General features: G+C 50.0%; 1 protein-coding gene across 2 annotated transcripts in view; it reads right to left on the reverse strand.

Moving 5' to 3' along the window:
• The window catches only part of NRN1 (neuritin 1), a 104875-nt gene that overhangs the window by 76102 nt on the left and 1682 nt on the right, over nt 1-27091 (reverse strand). The window contains exons 2-3 of one of the 2 annotated variants that reach the window (XM_060242995.1): nt 23083-23227; nt 14765-14995 (exon numbers count right to left, since the gene is read on the reverse strand). In XM_060242995.1, the coding sequence (XP_060098978.1) occupies nt 14765-14995; nt 23083-23227 (376 nt within the window). Of the gene's footprint in view, nt 1-14763; nt 14996-23082; nt 23228-27091 lie in introns of those variants that run through there. The other variant, XM_060242996.1, reaches the window with a different exon arrangement.

The following is a 27091-nucleotide window of genomic DNA, read 5'->3' on the forward strand; positions in this document are numbered from 1 at the left end:
AGCCGCTCTTTGCCCAACTTGCCTGGTGCAGCTGTTGCTGGCATCATTGCCAAGCTGCCTCTCCCCCACAGCTTTGTCAAAGGGGCTCTCAAGAAGGTGCCTGCGGGCTGCAGCAGGAGCCACAGGTGGTGGGGTGGGTGCTCCAACTCGGAGATAATTTGTGAGATTTTGACTGCCTAGGGGCCTCCACAGGGTTTAATCCAGCCTTGTTGATGTCTTTGTCAAGTGTCTTTCTGCTGGTGCTTTTCACTGGCCACCTAAATCCCTCCAGCCTCCCACTGCTCTTGAAATCAAAGGCAGACACCAAGGTGGCCAACCAGCATCAGCTCAGAAGAGTTCTGCCTGCTCCCTAATGCGGTAAACAATTCTGTTTGGGGTGTCTCTGATATTTATGAAAAATGAATGTCGTCTGGGTGAGATCTACACCAACCTAGTTAACATCGATCTCATTGCTCTTTCCATATTTTGACTATTTCCCACATTGCATTCTTTTAGGGATGCCAGCCTCCAGATGGGACCAGGGGATCCCCTGGAATCACAGTTCTTCTCCAGACTACAGAGGTCAGTTCCCCTGGAGAAAGCAGGTGCTTTGGAGGGTGGACTCCGTTGCACTGTACTCCACTGAGGTCCCTGTCCTCTCTAGGCTCCACACCCAAATCCCCCAAAGTTTCTGAACCTGGATCTAGCAACTCTACTTCCCACCCCTCACCCCAGGCTGGTTGCTAGGGAGGATCTGGCAACTCTACATTCTTTTGTTGAACATCTAAGAATGCGAAGTATGGATGCAATAAGTATGCAGATATACTGGCCAGGGAGTTGTGGTTGGCTACAGCTCTTTCTCTCTCTCAAGTGCTCACTTTGCGACAAGCATGAAAACTGCCTTGCCAAATAAGCCCAAAGGTTCTGCTAATCGAGCCTCCTTGTCTCCAGCTGTGGCCAAATGATGCTTCCACCGAAATGCAGGAGTAGAATGAAAGAAAAGTGCTTGACTCCGTTCTGAGATCCAGCCTCCAGTCAAGGACTTTCTACTTTTAGCCCTTTGCAGACAAAATGTGTACGTATTAGGCAAGCCAATACTTGCAGAAAGTTGCTGCTGCGGTGGAATGTTCACAGTGTCAGACCCGGGAGGATGAAATGAGAAAGGGAGAGAGCTTTATGCTGCTCTGAACTCCTTGGAGGAAAAGTGGAATGTAAGTATGCTTAGACATGCTCTAAGCAGCCCCGTGGGGCAGAGTGGTAAAGCTGCAGTATTGCAGTTCGAGCTCTCTGCTCACGACCTGAGTTCAATCCTGGTGGAAGCTGGGTTCAGGTAGTCAGCTCCAGGTTGACTCAGCCTTCCAAGGTTGGTAAAATGAGTACCCAACTTGCTGGAGGGAAAGTGTAGATGACTGGGGAAGGCAATGGCAAACCATAAAAAGTCTGCCGTGAAAACGTTGTAATGCGACATCACCCCAGAGTCGGAAATGACTGGTGCTTGCACAGGGGATTACCTTTACCTCTGGTCCCATTATGCTCACACATGGTCACCCAATTATGGACACAGAATCTATGTGCATAGGGATGCATAGACTCTGTCCCTGTGGCAGGGATCTGGATGAATATGCAGAGGTGGGGCTTGCTTGACTTGTATGTGGATATATCAGGGAGGGATGGTGGCTCAGTGGCAGAGCATCTGCTTGGTAAGCAGAAGGTCCCAGGTTCAATCCCCGGCATCTCCAACTGAAAAAGGGTCCAAGCAAATAGGCATGAAAAACCTCAGCTTGAGACCCTGGAGAGCCTCTGCCAATCTGAGTAGACAATACTGACTTTGATGGACCAAAGAGGGTCTGATTCAGTATAAGGCAGCTTCATATGTTCATATAGAATGATTTTGGTAAACTTCATTAGATCTCCTGTTGCTCTCCTTGAGCCTTCAGGGGAAGCCAGCATTGCCTGACTACAGAAAAACTGCGGTTAACTTCATGTTAAAATTGACTTTCATGTTATTCAGTGTCAGATTAAACCCTGTGAAGGCCCCTAGGCAGTCGAAATCTTAGGGGGGGGGACCCTTTCAAATTATCTCAGAGTCTGAGCACCCGCCCCATGGCCCATGGCCTCTGCTGCAGCCTGCAGGCACCTTCTCAAAAGCCCCTTTTACTAAGCTGCAGGGGAGAGGAAGAGAGAGGCAAACTTGGTGACAACTTCAGCAGCAGCCGCACCAGGCAAATGGGGCAAAGAGCAGCTCAGTTGCTGGCTGCGTGTGCAGGCTGGGAGGGCTGCAAGCAGGGGCGAAAAGGGAGGAGGGAGCTGGCCTGGGGCCCCTAAAGGCATGGGGGCCTATAGGTCAGTGCCTACTTGGCTTAATTGTTAATCTGGCTCTGGTGTTATGGTAGAAATTTTTGTTTGGTTTTACCTATCTTTCAAGTTCTGCGCAGAAACTACATGTGTGGTCCCTGTTCCAGAGCATTCTAGAGAATGCTAGTTTCTGTGAAACGGCTGATCCAGCTAGTGACACCTTCGCCAGCGTGGTGTGGCCGGATCATGTGGGACATTTCATGAATCTGCATTTTTGGACACTTGTGAAGAGCCTCTGAATGTTTGATTGGTCTCTATTTGAATGTCTAAGCGGTTGTTCATCCCCTCTGCGTAGGGGTTTGTTTCAGGTCAAGATGTTTATTATTAGGTCATATTCTGAGTAGTGTTTATGAAAGTCACTTTGAAAGTCGTATGAAAAACACACAACAATTCTTTTTGCTAAGATTCGTTTTTCAGTTGTGTAGTAATTACGACTGAGGACCGTTTGGCATTTCATGTTGTTTCTTTTGCAGCCTCCTTGTGAGTGTGGTTGGACATAATGAAGAAGTAGGGCCAACATGTTTGCTTTCACTTTCCCACACACCTCCGTGCACACTGGCTTGTCCATGGGTACAGGCAGGGCTTTCTTTTTGTAACTCCTTTGCATATTAGGCCACACACCCCTGATGTAGCCAATCCTTCTGGAACTTACAGGGAGTACAAGGCCTACTGTAAGCTCTTGGAGGATTGGCTACATCAGGGGTGTGTGTGGCCTAATATGCAAAGGAGTTCCTGCTACAAAAAAAGCCCTGGGTGCAGGACTAGCAACAAGACCTATTGGTAGACCTTTCTTCCATAGATCTGTCAAGGACATCCATGCAAAGTTTTATTCAGGTTAAGATTCATCTCGTTTTGTTCCTTCTTTCGGATTCTTTAATATGACACATATTCAGAGTTGTTTTATTCAGATAATGTTTCTATTGGAAATGCACTTCTTTTGGTAACAATTCTTTCCCCTAACCAGTTGAGACCAAATCCTCAGGGCTTGTATCCCTTAGTAAAGAGCAGGGCTTTTTTTGGTAGAAAAAGCCCAGCAGGAACTCATTGGCATATTAGGCCACACCTGCTGATGTCGCCATTGCTTCACACAGGGCTTTTTTGTAGAAAAAGCCCAGCAGGGATTCATTTGCATATTAGGCTACACCCCTGACATCAAGCCAGCCAGAACTGCTTTCCTGTGCATTCCTGCTCAAAAAAAGCCGTGCTAAAGAGATTCTTCCTCACAATTTTCAGGCAGGTAGGAGAGAAAGCCTCCCGTTCTAGAGGCCATTAGAATTCTGTTGCAGACAGGACTGAGAGAGTGAAAAGTGCTTTAGGCTGCTAAAACGTTCTAAAACGATCATTCACTGGCTCAGATCTCAAGCTTGTTAACACAGCTGTTAGCTTATATTATATTGCAACTAAGTATCGTGTACCTAATGAGACGACAAGTTCACACATGCATATTTATCACTTTCTGCCAAATAGCAAGTGATTACCTGCATGTGTGAATGGGGCTCACCCCAAATATAACCTCACAAACATACTCTGGTTATTATCATGGCTTGTTTTTCAGTGCAGACTGTTCCCACAGTCACTGCTAGTTGTCAAGTGAGGAGAAAGGAAGTGATATCTAGGCATGTGTGAGCCAACCTGGACCACATTCTCTTGCATTGTCTAGATTGTCCAGCCACATGCTGGCGACTGTTTTTTTATGGCAGGGCTCCACTGACCTTTCCAGGAATTAGATATTTTTCATCTTGATTTCTGCCTTTAATCCACCTAGTTGAATGGATAAACAAATCATTGTTGGACCCCCTTTCTTTAAAATATATTTTAGAAGGAAAGGAAAAGGAAAGGTCCCCTGTGGAAGCACCAGTCATTTCCGACTCTGGGGTGACATTGCTTTCACAACGTTTTCATGGCAGACTTTTTACAGGGTGGTTTGCCATTGCCTTCCCCAGTCATCTACACTTTCCCCCCAGCAAGCTGGGTACTCAATTTACCGACCTCGGAAGGATGGAAGGCTGAGTCAACCTCGAGCCGGCTACCTGAAAACCCAGCTTCCACCAGGGATCGAACTCAGGTTGCGAGCAGAGCTTAGGACCGCAGTATTGCAGCTTTAACACTCTGCTTAATGTGCCTACACAGCAGCCCTGGCATGCAACTTATTCACATTTTACAGATGTGAAAATGGAGACTGAGGCAGAGGGATTTGCGCAAAGCTTTGCCATGCAGGCATGACCTAGATGGGCTTTGAAGCCAACTTCATTGCTTTCAAATTTTAAAAATTCTTTAATTTAGATCAGGTGTGGCCAAACTTTCACACATATTGTGTGGCTCTCCAAGCCCCCTCTGCCCTGTCGGCTGGCTTGGAGAATGCATTTAAAGCTAGAGTTGCTTTCTTTCCACCTCTCCTTCCTCCCTTCCCTCCATCTGTTTCTTTCCTTCCTGCCTGCCTGCCTTGAGGTTCTCAAACATCTAATGTTTGTGTCTTGTGGTTCTCAAACATCTGACTTTATTCTTTGTGGCTCTTACATTAAGCAAGTTTGGCCACCCTTGATTTAGACTGTAGAAACATATGTACATTTTATTGAGACCATCAGCAAAACCTCCCTTTGTCTTGAACCCAAACAAGGAAATAAATTAGAAACTCAGGAGGAATTATTTGGAGATGATGATAAGGGGGTCAGTGTGTGTCTTGCAACTCCAACTCTAGAGAAGCAGATAAAACAAACAAACATATTACCCAGGAAACCCAGGAAATGGGAGGAGCATTTGTGGATTGGTAATTATTCTGCATTCCTTGGTTTGACTTCAAGCACAAACTGCTTCTGAGGACAAAGAAAATCTAAGTTAAGCATGAGCAAGTCTGGAAATCCTGGATATTTATATTTCAAATGATGAATGGATTGGGACAGCTTTTTCCATCAAAAAATGTTTTGCTAGTTCAGATTATGAGAGAAGGAAAGAAGAGGCTAACAGGAGGGGGAAAGCAAAAGAGAAGAAGAAGAGAAATTACCTCCAAAAATACTCAAACATAATGATTTATTGATACTTATGAATTGCCGGATGTGTTTTGTGTTTTAAAAAATCATTTGGTAGGGAAAGCATCTTGGGTTGCCTTGGAACAGTAAGGCAGCTAGACCAGTTTACTCAGGATTATTTCTCCAGGGGAACAAATCAGTATTTTGAAGCCGGCTGTGAAGCTGGGCCTCTTCTTTTCGCTTTCTGATTCAGATTGTGAAATTCAGCAACTCCTCTGATTTCAACAGACACTTAGTCAAAGCAGCAACAAACACCCACACAAGTATTAATCCTCATCTGAGTTACTTTATCAATGAGCCTTGTCTCATTAAGGGTGAAAAAGAAGAAGATAAGGTTCACCTGGGTGGATCAGACAAAAGTCGCATCATGTTCAATAACCTGTTTCCAGAAGTACCCAATCAAAACAGAGCATTGGAAATGATAGGGTGCTTTCACACTGCAACTGTTTGCAAGGATTTTGCTATTCTTACACAATTAAAATCCAGTTGCAAAGTGGGTTATTTAGTGTGTGTAAACACACCCATAGTCACTCTGCCATATTGTTTCGTTCCCTTTGGAAGTATTAGGCAACGGCATGAAAGAGAGGTCTATCAAAAGCTGCCCTTGGGGATCATGGAATTGAAACCAAGTGCTTAAAGACAGTATACCTCTGGATATTTAAATAAAAAGGTAAAGGTAGTCCCCTGTGCAAGCACCAGTTGTTTCCAACTCTGCGGTGACATTGCTTTCACAACGTTTTCACGGCAGACTTTTTACAGGGTGGTTTGCCATTGCCTTCCCCAGTCATCTACACTTTTCCCCCAGCAATCTGGGTACTCATTTTACCGACCTTGAAAGGATGGAAGGCTGAGTCAACCATAAGCCGACTTACCTGAACCCAGCTTCTGCCAGGATTGAACTCAGGTTGTGAGCAGAGTTTAGGACTGCAGTACTGCAGCTTTCCCACTCTGCACCACGAGGCTCTTATTTGATATTTAAATATTATGACTAATATTAATGGAGAATAGAACAAAGACCTTCTCAAATTCCTTTTTTAAAAAAAAGAAACTCATCCCAGATAATGGTCATTATTACATCTTGAGCTCCACAAATTAATTATACACCTTTTAAACAAGAGCTTTCTTTTCTCCACTCTCCATTCAACTTCTTTGACTCCTAAATTCTGACTATTGTCTCCATTGATTAATGTGAGCTTTGTGACTAAGAAAAGATGAACCAAGATCCCCTGGTTTGGATCTCAGCCATAAATACCATTGTGACATCAGCAAGCCCTTCTCTTTTGGACATCTGGAATAAGGTTAATGAATAATACTGGCCCATCTAGCAAGACTACTGCAAGGACTGCTATTATATAGATTAAGTTATTTGACCACCTGACAACTACACTAAGTCTAAGAATTAATATAATAATATAACTTCATAAACGGGGCAATGTGTCCACTGAAGAGTCTCAAACTCATTGCAGAGGTTGTGGTGGTTAGGAGACAGGAGGTCTTGAAGAACTTGGTCCTCTCCACTTTTGATGGAGTTTGAGTGACCCTTGCTGACTCAGCTAAGAGCCTTGGAGTTATGCGGGATCCATTGCCACCCTATGCAGAGTTACCCCAGCCCAAGATTTCAGTGGGTTCAGACTGGAGTAACTCTGTGTTGGACTGCAGCTTGCTTAATTACAGAAGGAATAAATGGAAGCAGACTTCCCCCAAACCTGCTGTGAGTACAGTTGTTTGCTGGCCCAGGTTATCTGCCATTTACAGCCACCCACTGGACAGTAATTGGGCAGGCGTAGGGATTCTCCTGTCAGCTTACTTGGAGATGTAATGGGGCTAGATAGATAGATAGATAGATAGATAGATAGATAGATAGATAGATAGATAGATAGATAGATAGATAGATAGATGACACACTTGATTAATATCTGTGTTTTAAGCTGCCATTATAGGCAGGGGGAGGGGATCCAAGTGGCAACCTAGGTACTGGGTTATAAACCTCCGCTTCAGGAACACAATGCTAAACAGAATTGCACCCTTCAGAATTAGTTAAATTCAATGGGCATAGAAGGATGTGACTCTGTTCACAATACTTTTGTTAATCATCCTTTATTCTACCTTTCCCCCTTATCCCTTTGGTCCATAAGAGACTGTCAGCTTCTCAAATAAGCTGACTATGTTTATTCTTTCTTAATTTGTGGTTGGGGAGAAGAGACCACTTCTCTCTACCGGAAGGAGTCTCAAAGCAACCTTCAGTCGCCTTCCCTTTCTCTCCCCACCACAGGCACCTGGTGAGGTAGGTGAGGCTAAGAGAGTTCTGAGAGGACTGTGACTGGCTCAGGGTCACCCAGCAGGCTTCATGTGGAGCAGAGGGGAATCAAACCTGATTCTGCAGATTAGAGTCCACCGCACCTAACCACTTCACCACACTGGCTCTCAGGAGGAGGGTATAAGCTTTGGAGAGCCAGAGTTCTCTTAGCCAGATGCCATAGAGGAGATAACAGATATATGAGTCCTGGGGGTGTTGTTGTTGGAACAGGCAATGTCTGGTGTGCAAAGAAGAAGAAAAGAAGACCTGACAAGGGGCAGCAAGAAGCCTATTAGATAAGATAGTGAGGTCAGCACCTTCTTTCCTGTTAAGGGTCATTTCTGAGAGTGCCAATTTGGTGTAGTGGTTAAGTGTGCAGACTCTTATCTGGGAGAACTGAGTTTGATTCCCCACTCCTCCATTTGAAACTGCTGGAATGGTCTTGGGTTAGCCATAGAGCCTTGTAGGAGTTGTCCTTGACTGCTCTGAGACACTGAGATTCAGAGTATTAGGAAAGATATAAATCCAATATCTTCTTCTTCCTTCCTTCTGTTCAGATTGCTACTCTCAGGGCAATCTCCTCCTTCTTCTGGGAACTTGCTCTCTCTCTCTTTCTGTCAACTAGGCATTAAGTTAGGGCACTTCCTTTTTCTCTCTCTCTTCACTATCAAGTAATCATTTCTTAATAAACCCTTCCTACATTTTAATCAGGTTGTGCACCTTTGCTTTGTTAATTTATTCGCCCACAGTTGTAAAGAATGCTTCTGGATGCAAAGGTACAAAGGGGCTTGGCCAGTTTTCTTCTACCCAATCTCTCTCTCACACACACACACACAAACAGAGGGAGAGAGGGAGATATTTTACAGACAACCTTGAAGACTTCTGATTGGCCAGAGAAGGCGCTGCGGGGAATCCTGTTCTTTGCTTGCCAATCATTGGCGGGTGGGAGAGGAAAGGGCTTGGGAACGTGAACGCCTGCGGTGCTTTTTCTTCTCGCCTCCTTGGAGCGGAGCTCTCGGATTTGGAAGGCGCGTCTCCCGCCCCCTCGCGAGCAGCCCGCTCGCGGGGGCGTCGCCCTGGCATTTATAGCAAGGCAACAAACGAGGCGGCGAGGTGCTGGAACACACGCGCAGCGCGCGGCCTGATTTAGAGCCGGCCGCTCTTCTCAACACAGGAATGAATGCACTCAAAGGGGCGGATTCTTCAAAGCGCCCCCCCGTTCTTCATTTAAATATATACTCTCTAATTGCTTTCTGTGTTTTACGTGCAATGCTCTGCTAGGGGCCAGGCAGACGCCTGTAACTGCAAGAGCCGCATCTAGCAAGCGGGGGGGGCCGGGGGGCTGGAAAGAGCCCTGCGCTGGCGGAGGAGGGGGGGGGGGTCATAGATTTCCTGGGAGAGCGCGTCGCCTGCCTGGTATTGAACGAGTCCCGCCGCTTCCAAAACTCCAGGAAGATGGATCGAAAATCGAAACATCGACAACCCGGGCCGATGTGCAGCCAGAACGATTCGCAGGCGCAGAGCTTCGCGGCCGGCGGCTGGCCTTTCTCTCGGGTTCGGATCAAGGGCCTCCCGGCCCCGCTGCCCGTGGCCTGGCCTGGATCTCTCTCCCCACCCCGGCAGCTTCCGTCCCCTGGCTGGCTGCCTTTCCCCCTCCCCGGGCCCGGGATCACGGCGAGCTGCGCTACTTTTATAGCCCCCCCCCCCCAGCCGGCCCATTCCTAATCCACGCCGCGCGGAGCAGAAGGGCCTTCTTCGCGCGGGGAAGGGAAGGCGCAGGGCAGAAGCGGCTGCAAAAGGTTTCCGCTCGCTGCTTTCTGGGCCTTCCCTTTTTTGGCGGAGCAAGCAAGAGTTGCCCCTGGGCTGGATGAGCTGCTTCTTGCGAAGCTTCCCTCCCTCGACGGCGACGAGGAGTTCGGGTCCCGTTTGAACTCAGTGGAGAGGGACCGACCGGCTTCAGTTCTGACTCGACAGAGGGCTCGGACGGCTATTTGCATGCATTATTCAACGGAGCCCATTTAAGTCATCGATCTCGGCTCAGCTCAGCGGTCTCCCTCTTCTCATTCTGTGCTCCATCATCGCTTCTGGCTATCCATCATAATTTCGTTTCCCCCGCATGACCCAGACAAGCGCGTTTAGTTCGCTTCTTGCCCCGCAACTGATCTTTCTTTCTTTCTTTCTTTCTTTCTTTCTTTCTTTCTTTCTTTCTTTCTTTCTTTCTTTCTTTCTTTCTTTCTTTCTTTCTTTCTTTCTTTCTTTCTTTTCCTTCCTTTCCTTCCTTCCTTCCTTCCTTGGATTCTACCCCAGGACTTCAGGTTTCCGGTTCTTCCGTTTGACAATCTTGGCTGGGGAGAAGGATATCGCAAGGACTGGAAGGGGGTGGGGAGGGTTGAGTTTAAAATCTTTTGACCTCGGCTGGTGAAAGAGCCAGAAGTTCCCCCCCACCACCACCACAAATTCCTTGGAGGGTTCTTTTGACACGAGAGATTTGGCTTGGAGTGCGTGGGCCGGGGGGGTGGTGGTGGTGGTGCCTCTTTTGAAGATATTGGATTTATATCCCGCCCTCCACTCCGAAGAGCGGCTCACAATCTCCTTTACCTTCCTCCCCCACAACAGACACCCTGTGAGGTGGGTGGGGCTGAGAGAGCTCGCCCAGAAGCTGCCCTTTCAAGGACAACCTCTGCCAGAGCTATGGCTGACCAAGGCCATTCCAGCAGATGCACGTGGAGGAGTGGGGAATCAAACCCGGTTCTCCCAGATAAGAGTCCGCACGCTTAACCACTACACCAAACTGGATGAAATCAGCGGGGCTTTGGCTAGCCAGTGGAAGAATCTCTGATATGGGTTGGTGATGATGGTTAGAAGTTAACTGTGTCACCTTTAAGACCCACGAAGTTTTATTCAGAATGCAAGCTTTCGTGTGCATGCGCACTTCATCAGACAATGGGATGGGGCACAGTGAGCAGAGCTCCACGCAGCTGGTGGGCAGCGGTGGGTAAAGATGCTGCTGGACTCTTGCCTCAGACCAACAGGGCTGCCCACCTGGACCTGTGGCGCGCATTGTTGTCCTGCGTCTGCTAACTCGAGCCATTATTACTGTGCGCGCTGATGGATCCTAATTGCTCGGTTTCCCCACCCGTGTTCCATCAGTGGCTGCGCTCCGCGGGCGTTTTCTTTGGATTATTTGGGGGCAAGGATTTGATTATTTGTCGACACGACTTGAGCCTCACGGCCGCGGCAAGGACAAGACCCTTGTTTCGGTTTTCGTCCTGGGCTGAACTGGCCATAGCCATCTCCAGGTTTGGGGTGCGGAATCTTCCGCTGGGGCAGAGCTGCGCTGCCAGGGCGCATTGGGCAGGCTGTGTGTTATTTGACCGCCAAAAGTGGGGTGGGGGGGACACGGCGTCGGCGCCTGGCTCCTTTGCCTGCTCTCATTTGCTGTTGGCCTTCCATCCCCACCCCTGGGGAGATGCAAATGGGCCGGCTCAGCTGTCCCCGCCGCCGCCTTTGATTTATGGGCCGCTCCGCCTGCCTCTTGCTTACACATTACATTGTGCTCCTAGTTTCCTGGGCGGATTCCTCAGAGGTGACTCCCAGGCCACGCGCCCTCGAAGCTGTGGAGTCTTGTGAGCAACAATTCTATTTTCTGGGCTCCTTGCATTCAAGTTGTGAGCCACTGCATCCATGAGTTTGCTCCGGGGCCATTTTTCCTGAACCAAGACAAAAATGGGTGAGCCGGAGGCTTGTTGCTAGCTCACGCTAACTCCACTTAGAGGGAACACCGCTTCCAGGGGGTCAACGAGACCCTGCTGTAGGGCGCGCCCCTCTCTCTCTCTCTTCGCACGAAAACCTAACCAAGGACTGCAACGCGGAAGGGGCGTATGCGGGGGGGGCGGGGAGGCCATAATTATTTCCTTTTGCAGGCTGGCTTCTTTATAAAGGCACCGGGATGCTGTAAATAGGCCCAGGAGGTTAGAACAGCAGCTTCTGGGGCCAGATCAATAGGGCCTCTTTCCTTCTCTCTCCCCCCCCCCCCCCCCCGCCCTCCCCAATTCAGCCCGGCTGCTTTATCAATTATGGAAGAGAAGGATCGGCTTCCTTTGCAGCGAGTTGAATTGGGGAGGGGGGCGGGGTTCCTGGCTCCTCACCCCACCCTATCCAGAATTGCGCCCCGCCCCCCTCCGCGCTTGTAATAATGGAAAACGAACACGAAAACGAAAACGAATGGAAAGCTGAACAACTGTGGTGTATGTCCGGGTCCGGCCTAAATGAACCCCCCCCCCCCCCTGAAATATTAGATGCCAAGTATCCTGGTCAGTGCGTGGGAGAAACGATCCCGAGGAAAAAGGCTTGGTTGAAAGGCCGATTCTACCTTGACCAAAGGGCGCTTTCTTAGACACGCTGTTTAATGGCCAGAGAGGCGCCGACAGTCAATTCCAGGGATGCCACTTAGACACACAATCCCCCCCACCCCCGGCACACACACACTCCGCATCTGTCAGACTACAAGTGATGATTCCCCAGGGCTTCGGTTATCTGATGCCTTTCGAAGCTAACCGCGCGAGGTGCGAGTTCGAAAGACACAGGAATTCCACCCTAACATCCCAGCAGCGCAGGCCTTGGAGCCTTGCTCTGGATCGTGGCCCCCAGGGCTTTTTTTTGTAGCAGGAACTCCTTTGCATATTAGGCAAATATGATATAGCCAATCCCTTGATATAGCCAACGCTCTAAGAGCTTATAGGGCTCTTCTTACAGGGCCTACTGTAAGCTCTTGGGGGTTTGGCTACATCAGGGGTGTGTGGCCTAATATGCAAAAGAATTCCTGCTGCAAAGAAAACCCTGCTGGCCCCACATCGACATCTTTCCCTCCCACCAGACCCTGAAATGACGCCTCCGCCCCCCTCCATGGTATTGACCACTGGAAGGAGCGACTAGACTCCCTCCCCAGATGCTGGGGAACGCCTCGCCTTCGTCCCCCCCCCCCCACCCCCGCCAGCGGCTCCCGAACCTGAGGAAACATTGATCGCCAGTGAGGTTTCAACCAGCAGCGCCAGCGTTCCCTAGGGAAACCCGAGAGGAAGAGAGCTCCAGTTTTGAGGCTGACAGAGAGCGAAAGAGTCCGGTGGCCCAGAAAGGAGGCCGTTTTGGATCCAGAAGGTTCTCCTCTTCTTGGGGAGAGGGGAAGGGAGCAACTGTGGTGTATGTCCCTTTAAGAGACAACAGCAATGTTCCCTCTAAGCTGCAGAGCCTTGTGAGCAAAAATCCTACTTTGTGAGCCGCTGGCATTAAAGTTGTGAGCTCCTGCATAAATTAGTGTGCTCTGGGGGTCTTCCTTCCTGAGCTAAGACCAGAATGGGTGAGCTGGAGGCTAAAAATCTGTGAGCTGGCTCACACTAACATAGCTCAGAGGAACACTGGCAGACACACCCCTCTGATCAGCCCAAGAGCGTGAGGCTCAGTTCCCTACGTCAGCTCTACCTGCCTAGTGCCATTAAACAACAAAAAAAACACCCCAGCCCAACCCCTAGGCTCTGGGCACGATTTCCTTTCTGCTCCCATCGGTTTCAATGGGACCAGCTCTGCCTCCGCGGAAAACCTGGCGGCCTTCTATTATTTCTGCCTACCTCTCCGCGCTTCTCTCAAATATCAGGTCGAACCACTGGAAACTTCGCTCAAGCCCCTGCATGTACACTCGCATTTTTAAAAATAAAATAAAACTACGTCCTCTTTTCAAACAATAATTTTTATTTTATACTTTTTTCTATACTTCGTAGCAAATCTTTTATAGTTTTTTTTTTTGCTGAATTTACTTTATAATAAACTTTCTTAAATTACATTTTTCCTCTCTCTGTTTTTTTTTTTAAATCAAGGCTCTTTTTTTATACTTTCCCTTCCCCGAAACCTTTACGAGGTGTGTTTGATTTTAATTTATTTTTCCCCCTCAACGTTAACATAGACCCCTCCCCTATCCCCCCTCCCCCGTGATCTACACTGCTGGATAATCCGATATCTTCCGGTAATGGTGGGACACCTAGAAACAAGAGAAAGAAGGCGTTGGAGAAGAAAAGAAAGGAAAAGGAGGGGAAGAAAAAATAAAAGAAGGCAGGGAAACTTGTAAAGATGCCTTGACGGTTAAGTAAAGCTCAACTCTCAGCAAACATAGCAGCATTCATGAAGTCAATCGTGGAATTGAATCTCCTTTTTTAAAAAACCCCTTTCCCCTCCCATCTTGGCGTTCTCTTCCAGTTTGTGCTCTTTCTTTCTCTCTCTCTCTCTCACCCACGACAGAGCGCTCTCTCTCGGGGAAGAGGGCCACGTCTTTGTAGTGGAATGACAAAAGGACAAAAAAAATCCTTTAAAAAATCACAAGAGTTTCCCGGGGGAAAGATGATGGTCGTTGGGGAGCAAATTCCCCCCTCGAATGCTTCTTCGACGCAGGTGGTGATCAGCTCCGTGGGTCCCCCTCCGGTGCGCCTCCCCCCTTTGCGCCCCCCCCCCAATAATGTCCACGCCTTGGCTCAGCTCTTCCTTCCCGGCGACGTCCCCCACCCCCGCTCTTTTTTGTGGCCGCCAGTAGCGTTATTAATAGTAATTATTAGCAATTATTAGTATTATTATTACCTATTAATGCTTTTATTAGTATTCGGTGGTGGCTGGAAGCCGTTCCTGAGATTCCTTTGCGCACAAAAAGAGGGCTCCTCCGGGTGGCCTCGGATGGGGAGAGGAGAGGAGTAAAGCTGAGGTCCGGTTTTGGCTCTGGGTGGCTCCGCGACCATTTTGGCAACTCATTCGAAACACGGCGAGAGCAGAGGGGGGAGAGAGAGCGGCGGCGGGGGGCGGGAAAGAGAGAGGGGGCGGCGGCGGGTCCCCCCTCTCTGCCCCCCCGCCCCAGGCCAGGCCAGGCCTTCCTCGAGGGGGCGGCGGGACCTCTGCAGGAACAGCCCCCGCCAGTCTTCTCTTCTCCCCCCGCCCCCCAATCCAAAAGAGGACGGAGGCTTTTCCTCTATAAATCCAGCAGGTCCCGGAGAAAGAGAGAAGAAGCAGCGGGGGGCGGCGTGGCGTCGGGATCGGGGACCCCCTCTCCCCTCCTCGGCCCGCGGGGCTCCACTAGAAGGAGAGCCACGTGGCCAGGGCGGCCGAGAGGGCCACGAGCAGCAGCGGGGTGGCGGAGGCCAGCGAGGACGACGTGGCCGCCTTGGATTTGCCGCACAGGACGAAGAGGTTGCCCTCGTAGTCGAGCTTTTTGGACTTCTCTTTCAGCTTCTCCCAGACGTCCGTCACCCCTTCCTGGCAATCCGTGAGGGCGATGAGCGTGCAGGCGTGGAAGTCGTCCCAGTACCTGCACCGCAAGGAGAGAAGAAGGAGGAGGAGGAGGAGGAGAGGTCACCAGGGCGGGCGGAAGAAGTCCTTCCCCTCCCCTCCCCTCCCTGTCCCAGTCCCAGCTGCCTTCCGACCTGGGTGGGGCCCCAATGTTCCCTCTAAGCTGTGGAGCAGGGGCAGCCAAGCTTGCTTAATGGAAGAGCCACATAGAACAAATGCCAGATGTTTGAGAGCAGGAAGGGAGGGAGATGGGGAGGGAGGGAGAGGTGGAAATAAAGCAACATTAAATGCATTCTCCAAGCTTCTGGCTGGCTTGGCTTCGAGAAGCAATTTAAAGAAGAGAAATTCCAGCTGGCCAGTTGGGGCACTGGGGGCTTCAAGAGCCACACACTATGCATGAAAGAGTCACAACCCCCCCAGTTTGGCCACCCCTGCTGTGGAGTCTTGTGAGCAAAAATTCTGCTTTGTGAGCTACTGCCATTACATCTGTAAGCTACTGTGCCAATTAGTTTGCTCTGAGGCCATTTTTTCCAGAGGTCAAAAAACTGTGAGCTAACTCACACTAACTCAGCTTAGAGGGAGCAGTGGTGAAGGGACCCTTGCCCTTCCTCTCAGTTCTGCCTTTGACCTGGCTGGTTTGTTTAAAAACCCCAAAGCAGTGTTCCCTCTAACCTGAGTTAGTGTGAGCTAGCTCACAGTTTTTAGCCTCCCTCCGGCTCAGCTCAGAAAGGATAGTCTCAGGGCAAACCGGTTTATGCAGGAGCTCACAACTTGAATGGCAGTAGCTCACAAAGCAGAATTTTTGCTCACAAGACTCCGCAGCTTAGAGGGAACATTGCCCCAATGGCACTTTGTACATGCCTAGAGCTGATCAAGCTAAAGCGGAGGCATCGCTGCTCCGTGCTCCGGCGGCTTTCTCCCCCTCTGCGATTCCTCAGCCGCCAGAGGAGAGCGCTCTGCACATGCTCGGAGGCACTCCTGCACGGTGTCTTTTGTTCCTAGGCTGAGCCTTGGCATCCAAACCGAGCCATTGCGCCAAAAGGAGAGAAGCCCCCGGAGAAATGGACGCTTCCGAGCTGCCCGGGCTGAACCCGGACTTTGGGGGACGAAAAACCCTGATTGACTGCAGCTGCCTGGTCACGACATGGGCTTTCAGTCTCAGCCTTTTCAACTTGGCGTGGAGGGGGGGGAGACATGATACCTAGAAACATACAGCTGGAAGGGATCTCAAGGGTCATCTAGTCCAGCCCCTTGCACAGTGCAGGAAATTCACAACGACCTTTCCCTCCGCCCCGCCCCCCCCCGCCAGTGACACCCTTGCTTGATGTCCAGAGGAAGTTAAACAAAAGCAAAAACACCCTCCAGGATTCCTGGGCCAAAATTCCTTCCTGACCCCCAAGTTACCCTGGGCTTTACCCTGGTGGGCAGTGCACCAAAGCCTCCCTCCCTCCCACCCACCATCTGCCTAACTTCATAGGGAGCCTGGCTGTCAGATGCCATCAATCCTCTTGTGAAAAACTCCCAAAGAAGGAGAGCCCAGCAACCCTGCCCCACCAGGGAACCTCTCTGTCAGGGAGTTCGTCCTGGCTGAGCCGAAACCGTTCATTGTGTTTGCGCAAAGGGCTTTTTTTTTTTTTGCTGTTGTAGCAGGACATCCTTTGCATATTAGGCCACACCCTCCTGATGTAGCCAATCCTCCTGGAGCTTACAGTAGGCCCCGCACTAAAAGCCCTGTAAGCTCTTGGAGGATTGGCTACATTAGGGGTGTGTGGCCTAATATGCAAAGGAGTTCCTGCTACAAAAAAAAGCCCTGCACAAAACTACCATCTTTGGGAGGGGGGGGAGGCAGGCAGAGGGGAAGCAGCAACACAAAGGACAAAAACAATAGTGTAGCGCAGACATCTTAACCCACAGATGCTCCAAGGTTGGTTTCCACAATCCTCTTTGAGTTTGGAAACGTGGATTCTCTCCCCTCCGCGCCCCCCGTTTACGTGGGAAAACTGCCCAAGGGGGGAGCGACGAAGAGGGACCTGCCAGCCGGCACAGCAGCTCAACAGCTCAACAGCCGCTGCCATCTACGGGAAGCGGGCCCACCAGTCCCTTCCGGGATACAGAGTTCCTGGTGAGCGCAGGGAGTGCTTGCCTTGAAAGGCTCTCCATGGGAACAGCTGGGGTCGTGGCTCCGCGGCTACTCCAAGGAGCTGCCGTGTGAACCTTTGAAAAAGGTGCCCTTGAGGAGGACAGTCACAGGCTCTCAGCCTAACCTACCTCACAGGGTTGTTGTGAGGACAAAAAGCAGAATGATGTAAGCCTCCTTAGGTCGCCATTGGGGTGAAAAATAGAGGGTTTAAAAAAAAAACCCAGTGTTTCGTGATCTGCAGAGTTTTTGATATCTTAGACTAGGCTCAACGTACACCTCCGTACAGCTCCGCCTTGCTAAACAAACGTGCAACTAATCTACCCACTTGAAATCAAATGCCCTGGGAAGAAACGGTCTGTGCAAAACCGAGCCGGGCTTAAACAGTGTTGTTGTTATCTATCTCGATCACTCACCGTGATTCGTTATGACCTAGAGCCTGGCCACACCATGGAATGCGAAGCAGACGAGAAAAAACAAAACAAAACAGCAGCTAGAGAGAGGCACCCCAAAGCCTGCTCTAACGTGCCAGTTTCATAAGCATCTACTTATAAGGTTTAAAAGCCTGGTTCTCTTCCAGGTCGTGCTAGATTCCCGCCACCCCCAGACGCGATGCAAGAAGAAATCCCTTTTTTCCTAAAGAGCACCAATGTTTGCCTTCAGAACCGAGGAAAGAGCTTAGCTGTCATCATGCATGCTAAGTGCCCCCTAGTTTCCAACAATAATACTGTGCCATCAGCGTTATTAACATTTGGGGATGTACTGTTGCAAGACGCTCCTGCAAAAGGGAGCGCCTCTTGGGGTCTCCCTTCCCTTTATCAGAATGCACATCTTGGGAGAAGCTACCGCTAAGCCATTAGGAACGCCTTGCTTGGCACTTGTGCTTTGAAAGCAGCTGACATAGACCCGGAACTGCCTTGCCTACAGGAAAGCGCCTGGCACCTAGCCCCCCTCCCGGCCCCCATCATCTCTACGCATGCAAGGGCTGGGGCGAGGGGGAGGAGCAAGAAAGAGGCTGTGCTCTGTCGGTTTGGGCGGCCTTCCGAGATGATGGTGGGTGGTTATCATTATTCATTGTCACAGTCAGCTATTTGACTGGTGGAAGGAGCCCTGCAATTTGAGATTTAGCCAAGTTTTTTGGGGGGAATTACAGAGGTATCATCGCAGGAAGCTTGCTTTTGCAAGCCACACTGTTTTCTGGAGCTGAACTGGTGTTATCTGCTCAATGCCCAGAATGTCCAGGTGTTTCTTAAGACTTCTAGACACTACTCCAAGGCCTCCAGTGAAAACTGGCAGGATGGTAACCTTCTTTTCCCCCGAGGCGCTCTAACTCTATTCCTAGATCTTGGTATTTCGTGATCTTCTCATGTTCTTTCTTTCCTAATCTGCTGTTTCCTGGGATTGCAGTGTCAACGATACAAACCCTATTTCTTATTTTTAATACAATTGTGATATCAGGGATGTTTATTGGTTTGTATTCAGAAGTCCCAAAGGATCTTTGTTTCATCACTCTCCAAGATCTTGTCTGGTTTGTGCTCCCATGAATTTCTGGCAGACGGTAAGCCATCCTTCTGGTAAAGACTCCTGCACAACATAGCCATGGTGACCTTTCTTTATAGTCCGTTTGAACAATTTTACTCCAGGCACTGACCATGAGGTCGACTGTTTCACCCTTTGTCATGCAATCTGCTGTCATCACTTGTGTTCTGAATCTTGGCATCATTATTATTATTATTATTATTATTATTATTATTATTATTATTATTATTATTTCATTGTAGAGGTTTTACAGTTTACTGTAAACTCCGTCCAGCACCTGGAGAGGTCGAATGCATTTTGTTTCCATGAATAAAGCCATCGATAGGCATTTAAAAAAAAAAGAAAAGAAAAAAGAAATCCAGTCTTTCAAGGCAGCCGTTTAGGGCTTAATCCCCAATTCATCATTCGTTATCGCCGGAAACCGGAGCCGATAACGTGCCTCTGAGCACATGCAGTGCGCCGCTTTGCCCACTCAGCCAGCTTGCCTGGCCAAGGGACCTCTCCCGCGGCGAGGCTCTGGTTTGTTGTCGGCTGCTGTTGAATTGTCGATTTCTCGTGACGTGTAATACGAGCAGTTTCCCCCTTCCTTCGGTGTGACTCCGGCGCAACCTTGCGTGCCTCTGACCTCGTCTACTTCCAGGGTGACCGCTTCACCTTCACCCAGATCGGAAACGCGTTTCCTTTCACCATCGCAGCAAGTCCAAAGGTTCCGCGAGGGGAAAACCTCCGCGCCCCCAGCGCAGCAGGGCTGCTTTGCAGCGGAGAAGGAAGGAAGGAAGGAAGGCCATCTGCCCATCCAGGCCGGCCTCCGACACTGGGCCGGGCTCCGCCTCAATGCTTCCCGGGATCGCCTCTTCCCGCCCCCCCCCCGATCATAAGCCGAGCCCGCCTCCCTTTGCCGGCGGAGGAAGTTCGGCGGAGATTTGGTTATTACGCCTGAAAAGAGTCGTGGGGCGACTTCTAATTTACGAGCACTCGGAGCTGGGCGCGGCGAGTCCGGAGCTGCCTGCATTTGTAATAAATAATGAGGCGCGGAGCTGGCGTGAAGGGCTGAGAGGGCGCCTCTCCTGCTGTATTTTCTGCCGTAATTGCATCTCCCCAAGGACCAGTCAGTCTTGCCCAGCTGCTTTCGGAGGCAGGAGGAGCAGGGGCGCGCGCGCGAGAGGGCCGAGCAGGGAGGGAAGGGAAGGGAAGGGAAGGAGGCCGCCTCTCCAGAAGCCAGGCGCCGCCAGGGATTCTAACGCCAGACTCGAGCATCTATTCTACGGCAGACTCAAGAATCTCCCCTCCCCACGCCCCACTGCTTGCACACACCATGGACGCTGACGGGCGGGTAGCAAACCAATGTGTGCGCGTGTGCTCTCTTCCCCCCCCCCGCCCCGCCCTTTCCCAGGCAGACATTTTTCTGGGCAAGAAAATGTCAAACAAGGGAGCTGGTTAATAGAATCGGCGGGGGGGAGGGGGCGGGAGGCAAGCGTCTGTCTCTAAGCTCGGTGGCCAATCAGTCCTTTTGACGGCATCGTTGGCTCGCCTTCACGAGATTTCCTGGAAGGTTTCTCTTTCCGTTCCTTCCGCGGTATCGTGCGGCGTTGCTTGGCGAAAGGATTTTGGGTTAAGCAAAAAGCTTTCAGAAAAGCGACCATTCGAGGGACTTTTGCTTAGGGAAGCTGGAACCGAGCTCAGCGGGCCCCTGAGAGACCGACCTTTGGAAAGAAATCGAAGCGTTAACGCAGTTCCCGCCTGCTGTGTTTTTGAGGGGCTGTGGGCAGTCGGGCCGCTGGAGGAATAGAGATCTAGTTCCCTTTGTCTGTGTATTTGGACAGCTACCTTCTGCATGTGTGTCAGACTGAGTCCTCTTGGTACGCACCACCCTGGTTTGTTGTATGGCCTTTAGTTGGAAGCAAAATGGATTTCGCATTCCAGCGTCAGATAGCCTGATCTGCCCAGTTTTCATCCTTCCTGCTCTTCAAAACCGGATGCTATGCTGTTTTGACTCAAAGATGAGAGCCGGAATCTTCGATGACTTTGGAGAGGCGATTGCCCCATTCAGTTGAAGGCTTGCAAAGCTAGCTTGTTGGGCCAAATCAGAGCAAAAAACCGGAAGCCCGGGGGAAACTCGATGCTTCCGTTCTAAACAGATTTGCAACTTGATCCTAGGCAGGCCAATCCAAAAGTTCAATAGCGTTCCTTTGCTTCCCAATAAGCGTCTTGCAACTTGGATGATTTGTAGAGAATTTATCCGGACGTGTGAAGTCGAGTTCCGCAAAGTCAAGGCTTTGGTACCTTTTTACTTCCCTAGCGTCTACTCCGACTGGCAGGCCCGACAGAGGGATAGAGGTCTTTCTCCTCACAACCTTTAACTGGATTGACTCCTGCCTGTGCTGCACGTGCTCGGACACAGCCGCAGTTTTGGGAATAAACCCTCCCCCCTGGGACTTCCTTCTGAACAATCCGGGAAGATTAAGCTGCATATAACATTTCTACATAAATATTCAGTTGCAACCGAGCTATGCAGTTGAATGGCCCTGACCTGGTTGACCCAGGCTAGCCTAATTTGGTTAGACCCTGGTTACTGTTTGGGTGGGAGACCACCAAGGAAATCTGTGCAGAGGCAGGCAATGGCAAAACCCCATCTGAATGTCTGGAACATATGAGCACATGAAGCTGCCTTATACTGAATCAGACCCTCAGTCTATCAAAGTCAGTATTGTCTACTCAGACTGGAGGCGGCTCTCCAGGGTCTCAAGCTGAGGTTTTCAGGCCTATTTGCCTGGACCCTTTTTAGTTGGAGACGCCGGGGATTGAACCTGGGATCTTCTGCTTACCAAGCAGATGCTCTACCACTGAGCCACTGTCCCTTCCCAAGTCTCTTGCCTTGAAAATCCTACCAGGTTTCCACAAATCGGTTATCACTTGAAGGCACTTTTCACCATCACCGTCAAACTGAAATCACTACAAAAACATTTGTCTGAAATTGAATTCTATCATTTCCAATCAAATTTGCCTCTGGGTTTGGTCACAGCTCTTTACTTCCGAGAAGCAGGACGAACGGGATTGGTACCCATACAGTTTGTAAAATCAGTTTCGAATCAAGCCCTTTCGTTTCATTGGATTCCATGGCTAGCCGTCCTTCCAGGAAGTCCTACAAATTCTTCTGTTCCTTTAAGAGAAATGCAACGGCTCCCATCCCCAGTTTTTTTCAACGGCAACCCAATGCAACTGGTTTATTGCTTGCAGGACCACACCAGTCTCCTCATTTGAAATGCGGAAATGGTCCCCTCCACCGTGGCTTCATTTATAAAACAGAAAGTCAGTGGGGTGTCCTGGATTGCTGAAAGCCCTGGGGACAAATTCCCGCTTCTTTTAGAGGGGAAAATCCCAACATAAGAACACAAATCTGATCAACATGACAAGAAATTCAAGCGAATACAGAATATTTTACACTAGACAGACCGTTTCTGTACCTTTACTACAACACGTGGCACGAACTGAAGTTACAGCTGTGTGATATTTTCCCTGCAATATTTTAACAGCGTTCGTAAAGATAGGAGATCGATCTCCTTTGACTCGTCTTGGGTACTAGTTTTCTTTCCCTACTGTCTGCAAGGAGCTGTTGGCAAAACAAGATAAATCCAGTTTGACAGAAAAAGTTCTTAATGGACTAGGGAGCCCAGGCTAAGGAGAAAATTGAGTCAGCCGCCAAACGGCCCACAGAATCCCTCCTCTCAAGCATCGAGCTTGCATTGAAAGCTACCGCTTCAAAAGTCGGAAGGATAATACCGTTTTTGCCAGACTGATGGAATATGAATTTTAAATTCTGTAGGACATGTTTTATGAATGCACCAATTTACCGAGGGAGGACCCTTAATGGAAACCAACTGGTTAATTAAATCTAGTTCTTTAAAATCACATCAGGATAGCACAATACAGGAAATGCCTCACAACGTGACAGGAAAAGATTTTTTTTTTTTTTTAAAAACATAAATATAATGAAAATTAATCAAATACCAGAGTTCTTTGTCTTTAATTTCAATAGGAGGCGGTGACATCTTTCGAAGCAAATACAATAGAAAGACGGTAGATCTGTGATTGGCAATCTGGGTATCGATATATCGCAAAAATGGGGGGTGGGAATTGCATACAACTTCGGTAAATGCATTTTGTGGCTATGCAGTTTAGTGTGTGAATCGGCTGAATTCTGTGTCTGCGTAGGATGCAAGGAAGTCATATAGGACAAAACTACTGGGTGGGGGGGGGAGGGTTGGGTTGTCTTCATAGCGTTAGGTTCATAAAACAGCAGTGCGTTGGTAAGAAGCCAGATATATTGCTACTTTTGCTTTTGTTACAAAAATATAACAACCATATAGCTGCATGATAAAGAAACTGCAATGGGCCATAGAAAGGCACGACAGCAAAAGAAGTACACCTACCGGCAGATTGTTTCCAGATTTCTCTTGTCGTCCAGGTCTTGCTGGTAGCCGGCAATGTTCTTGCCCATCTTGAGCACACAATTCGAGAAGCCCTCAAAGACCGCATCGCACTTGCCCGCCGCTCGGACTGCCTGCACCAGGTATGCTGGGGAACAGATCAGCACCACTGTCAAATGGACAGCTCCGAGCAAGGTAAACAGCGCGCGAATACCCAGCCCTGCCTTTTGACTTGAGAAGACAGCGCGTTCCATACGGATCCCCCTCCCCCAACACACACACAGCACACACACACCAACACACACACCACAGCACACAGACACGAAACCTGTACCAGGGACTGGATCTGCCCTGCCGTCAGATCCCTTCACACCAGAAAGGATATTTTGTTTCTTACCAGAGATATATCTTTAAAATAAATAAATGTGTCCAAATGACAGATCAAGAGGCTGGTTTCTCCCCCTTTAGCGTCTATAAATAAACAGCAATTAAACTGCACCGCACCACTAATAATAGCAGTGTCCCAAGTTTCCTTCAAGTACATACTTTATCTGAGGGGCATTTTCTTTGAAAGCCATAACATTTTGGACGTTTTTAGTTTGCTTTTTTAAAAAAAAAAAGAAAAAGAAAAAACAAATCTTTAAAAAAACAAAATGCATCTTCAAAGAACATTCCATTCACTTCAGCACATAGCTATTCAGTTGCATTATTTCTAGAAGGAATATTTCTAGGATGAGAATTCTAGGATGAGAAATTCTATTTCTAGGATGAGAATTCAGAAGGGGATGAAAACTGTAGGAAGACATGGTGGGAGAGAGACCACGAACCACCACGCAAGGAACACCTTAAAAGAGGATCACATGTCCATAGAGCAAGCCTTGGGAAAGGCCCAAATGGGAAACATTAGCGACACAAAACCTTCTCTTCTAAGTATTCAGTTTCCTGCAGCCACGCTCTTTTCCACACACACACACACACACACACACACACACACACACCCCAACTGCATCTAGAGAATTTTATTTGAAATAGGCTCCCAAAGACCCGCCTACTTTTTGAAATACGATGTCTTGCATGCAATGCAATGCACTTGAAGAGTGGCGGGGGAGTTAGATTCATGCAAATCCCCTGTTAAACGAGAACCTAAACTGCGGCTGACATGGCCAACGCGTGTCCCCTTTCTTTCGGTCCTCCCTCCTGGATGAGGTATCTCCCCCTTTCACGTTCTTTCGCTCGCGTGAAGACAAAAGAAACCCCCTCCCCCGCCCAATTTAATAACGACTCGACTTGCCTTGACTGATTTCCACCCGCCTCCCCAAACAGCTTCGGTTCCGCCGCTTCTATCCACCAGACACACCAGCAACACTGATCCGTCGCTATCCATCTTTCGCTTTTTTTTTTTTTGCAGTGAAAGCCAACACTGCAAAGATCTGCCCGGAAAGCTGAAACCAGACGCCCTTCTGGTTCCCCTTGGGATGTCATTTTTGCGATTTCTCGGGGTGAGGGGAGGTAACCCGCATAGATGTCAAGGGGAACCCCCCCTCCCCCAGCTTTGAAAGATTTCGAATGAAACCTTCGTTCTACCTTTCCCCACAGTCCCGGGGCATAAATGCACACGACCCAGAACTCAATGGCAAAACGGTCTTTGATCATAATGGCGCTGATGGTCAGATCTCTCTCCCGCGCTTTGTGTGTCTGCGTGTGTGTGCGCGCGAGACGCGTGTGTGTGTTTGTGTGAGGGAAAGCGAGGGAGGGAGGGAGAGAGATTTTGACATTTTTGCTGGGAATAGGTCAATTGATTACCTTGCTCAAACACACACCCGTACACAACCCAACCCAACCCAGCCGCTCTCTGGCTTCTCAGGCGGCGTTGGGAGAGGGCGCCGGAGAGAATGCAGCATAGGGGGACTTTATCCCTATCAATCCCGCAGCAAATGAAAGGGAATTAGTGACTTGTTGGTTTAATTGATCACTGGCTTGAGCCCCAGCAAGCTGTTCGTTGTTGGCGCCTGCCTTCAGCTCTGCGCTGGCCCAGCCCGGGGAACGCACGGCCGACAGAGAGGGGAGGGGGCAACTGGAAGAAAAGGCACCCCCCCCCCCCAAGATTTTTCACAACAATGCTTTGGCGGGCTGGGAGTTTGTTGTACGTGTGCGCTGTGTTGGAAGAGTCTGGATTCGATTGCAAACTAAGAAGACGCCTCTCTCGTTATTTCAGTGGGACCCCCCCCACACACACACACCGCCACCAGCCCCCCCCCCAACACTGGATTCATCGTCCGCCGGGATTTAGGATCCTCCTCCCCTCCCTCCCTCCCTCTCCCCCCGTCCCACTCCACCCCAGGACGTCAAAACGCTCAGAGGCTGCAGACGTTGGGCTAGGAGGGAGAGCCCGCAAACAAAACCCAGGCCCGACCAAGCATCGCGAGGGAAGGGGAGGCGAGAGCCGGTCTTTTTTTAAAAAAAAAGGTTGGATCACGACCTCCCTATTCAAGCCCCTCCAGCGAGGCATTGGAGAGGCCTCCCCGCAAAGGGCAGTCCCGGAAAGGGCAGTCTCCTGGCCACGGTTTACCCCTCTCCCCCATGGCTGATCCTCATCCTCGTGCTAAGACATAAGAACACAAAAGAAGCCATGTTGGATCAGGCCAATGGCCCATCCAGTCCAACACTCTGTGTCACATAAGAGAAGCCATGTTGGATCAGGCCAGTGGCCCATCCAGTCCAACACTCTGTGTCACATAAGAGAAGCCATGTTGGATCAGGCCAATGGCCCATCCAGTCCAACACTCTGTGTCACATAAGAGAAGCCATGTTGGATCAGGCCAATGGCCCATCCAGTCCAACACTCTGTGTCACATAAGAGAAGCCATGTTGGATCAGGCCAGTGGCCCATCCAGTCCAACACTCTGTGTCACATAAGAGAAGCCATGTTGGATCAGGCCAGTGGCCCATCCAGTCCAACACTCTGTGTCACATAAGAGAAGCCATGTTGGATCAGGCAATGGCTCATCCAGTCCAACACTCTGTGTCACACAGTGGCCAAAAAACCCAAGTGCCATCAGGGGGTCTACCAGTGGGGCCAGGATACTAGAAGCCCTCCCACTGTTTCTCCCCCCCCCCCCCCCAAGCACAAGAATACGGAGCATCACTGCCCCAGACAGAGAGTTCCAACAATAAGCCAGTGATCAAGCCAGTGATCCATTAAACCAACAAGACGAAGCGTCTCTGCACTCCCACCTGTTCCAGTGGCCCGGACCTTCCTGGTGGCCCGAGGCGGAGAGAGGCCCTCCCCGCCTGAAACAGAGGCGCCCCGCTGGAGCTCGCCTTGCGGCCCACACCAGGGAAGGGCTGGCTGCCCTGAGGCCGGACCGGGAGCTCCCCAGCAGCGCCTCTTCCGGCTCCCGCCTTTCTTCCCGGCTCCGGCAGCCCCCAGTTTCAAGGTGACCAAACCTCATTCACCACAGCGGGCTCGCACACGCGCACACACAAGCACACACGCGTATACACGTGATTTTGTGTGTGTGTGCGTGCGCTTCTTTCAGCCCGTCCCCTTCACGCCAGCCCTTTCCCTTCCTCTAATCCCATCTAGGTCTGCCCCCCCCCCCCCCCCAATCCAGCATTACATCTTTCTCTCTCCAAGCGTTTGCCGCTATGGCGGTTCTCTCTGCCGCCTCTGCAACCTTGTCCTCTTCTCCTTCACCCCCCGCACAAAAATGGTCACCGAATTCGGACGGATTCCAGCCCCCGGGACCCCACGGCGCTGGTGCAAGGAGGCGCACACGTAGAAGCCCAGCCGCTGCGCTTCTCCTATCTTTCCAGACAACTGCCCAGCCCTTCGCTAGAGTAGACGTTCCAACCATCCCCCTGCAACAACCGCCAAGCCCTTCATTTCCAGCCCCCAACAGCGGCTAGAATATTTCGGGAGGGAGACAACGTGGGAACTCCGCGGTGCGATCAACTCCAAACCCGGGGATGGCGGGGGAGGGGGGATTGGATAGATATGGAGATGTAGCTA

The sequence above is a fragment of the Heteronotia binoei genome, chromosome 7 (genome assembly GCF_032191835.1).
Source record: "Heteronotia binoei isolate CCM8104 ecotype False Entrance Well chromosome 7, APGP_CSIRO_Hbin_v1, whole genome shotgun sequence".
Classification (NCBI taxonomy): Eukaryota; Metazoa; Chordata; class Lepidosauria; order Squamata; family Gekkonidae; genus Heteronotia; species Heteronotia binoei.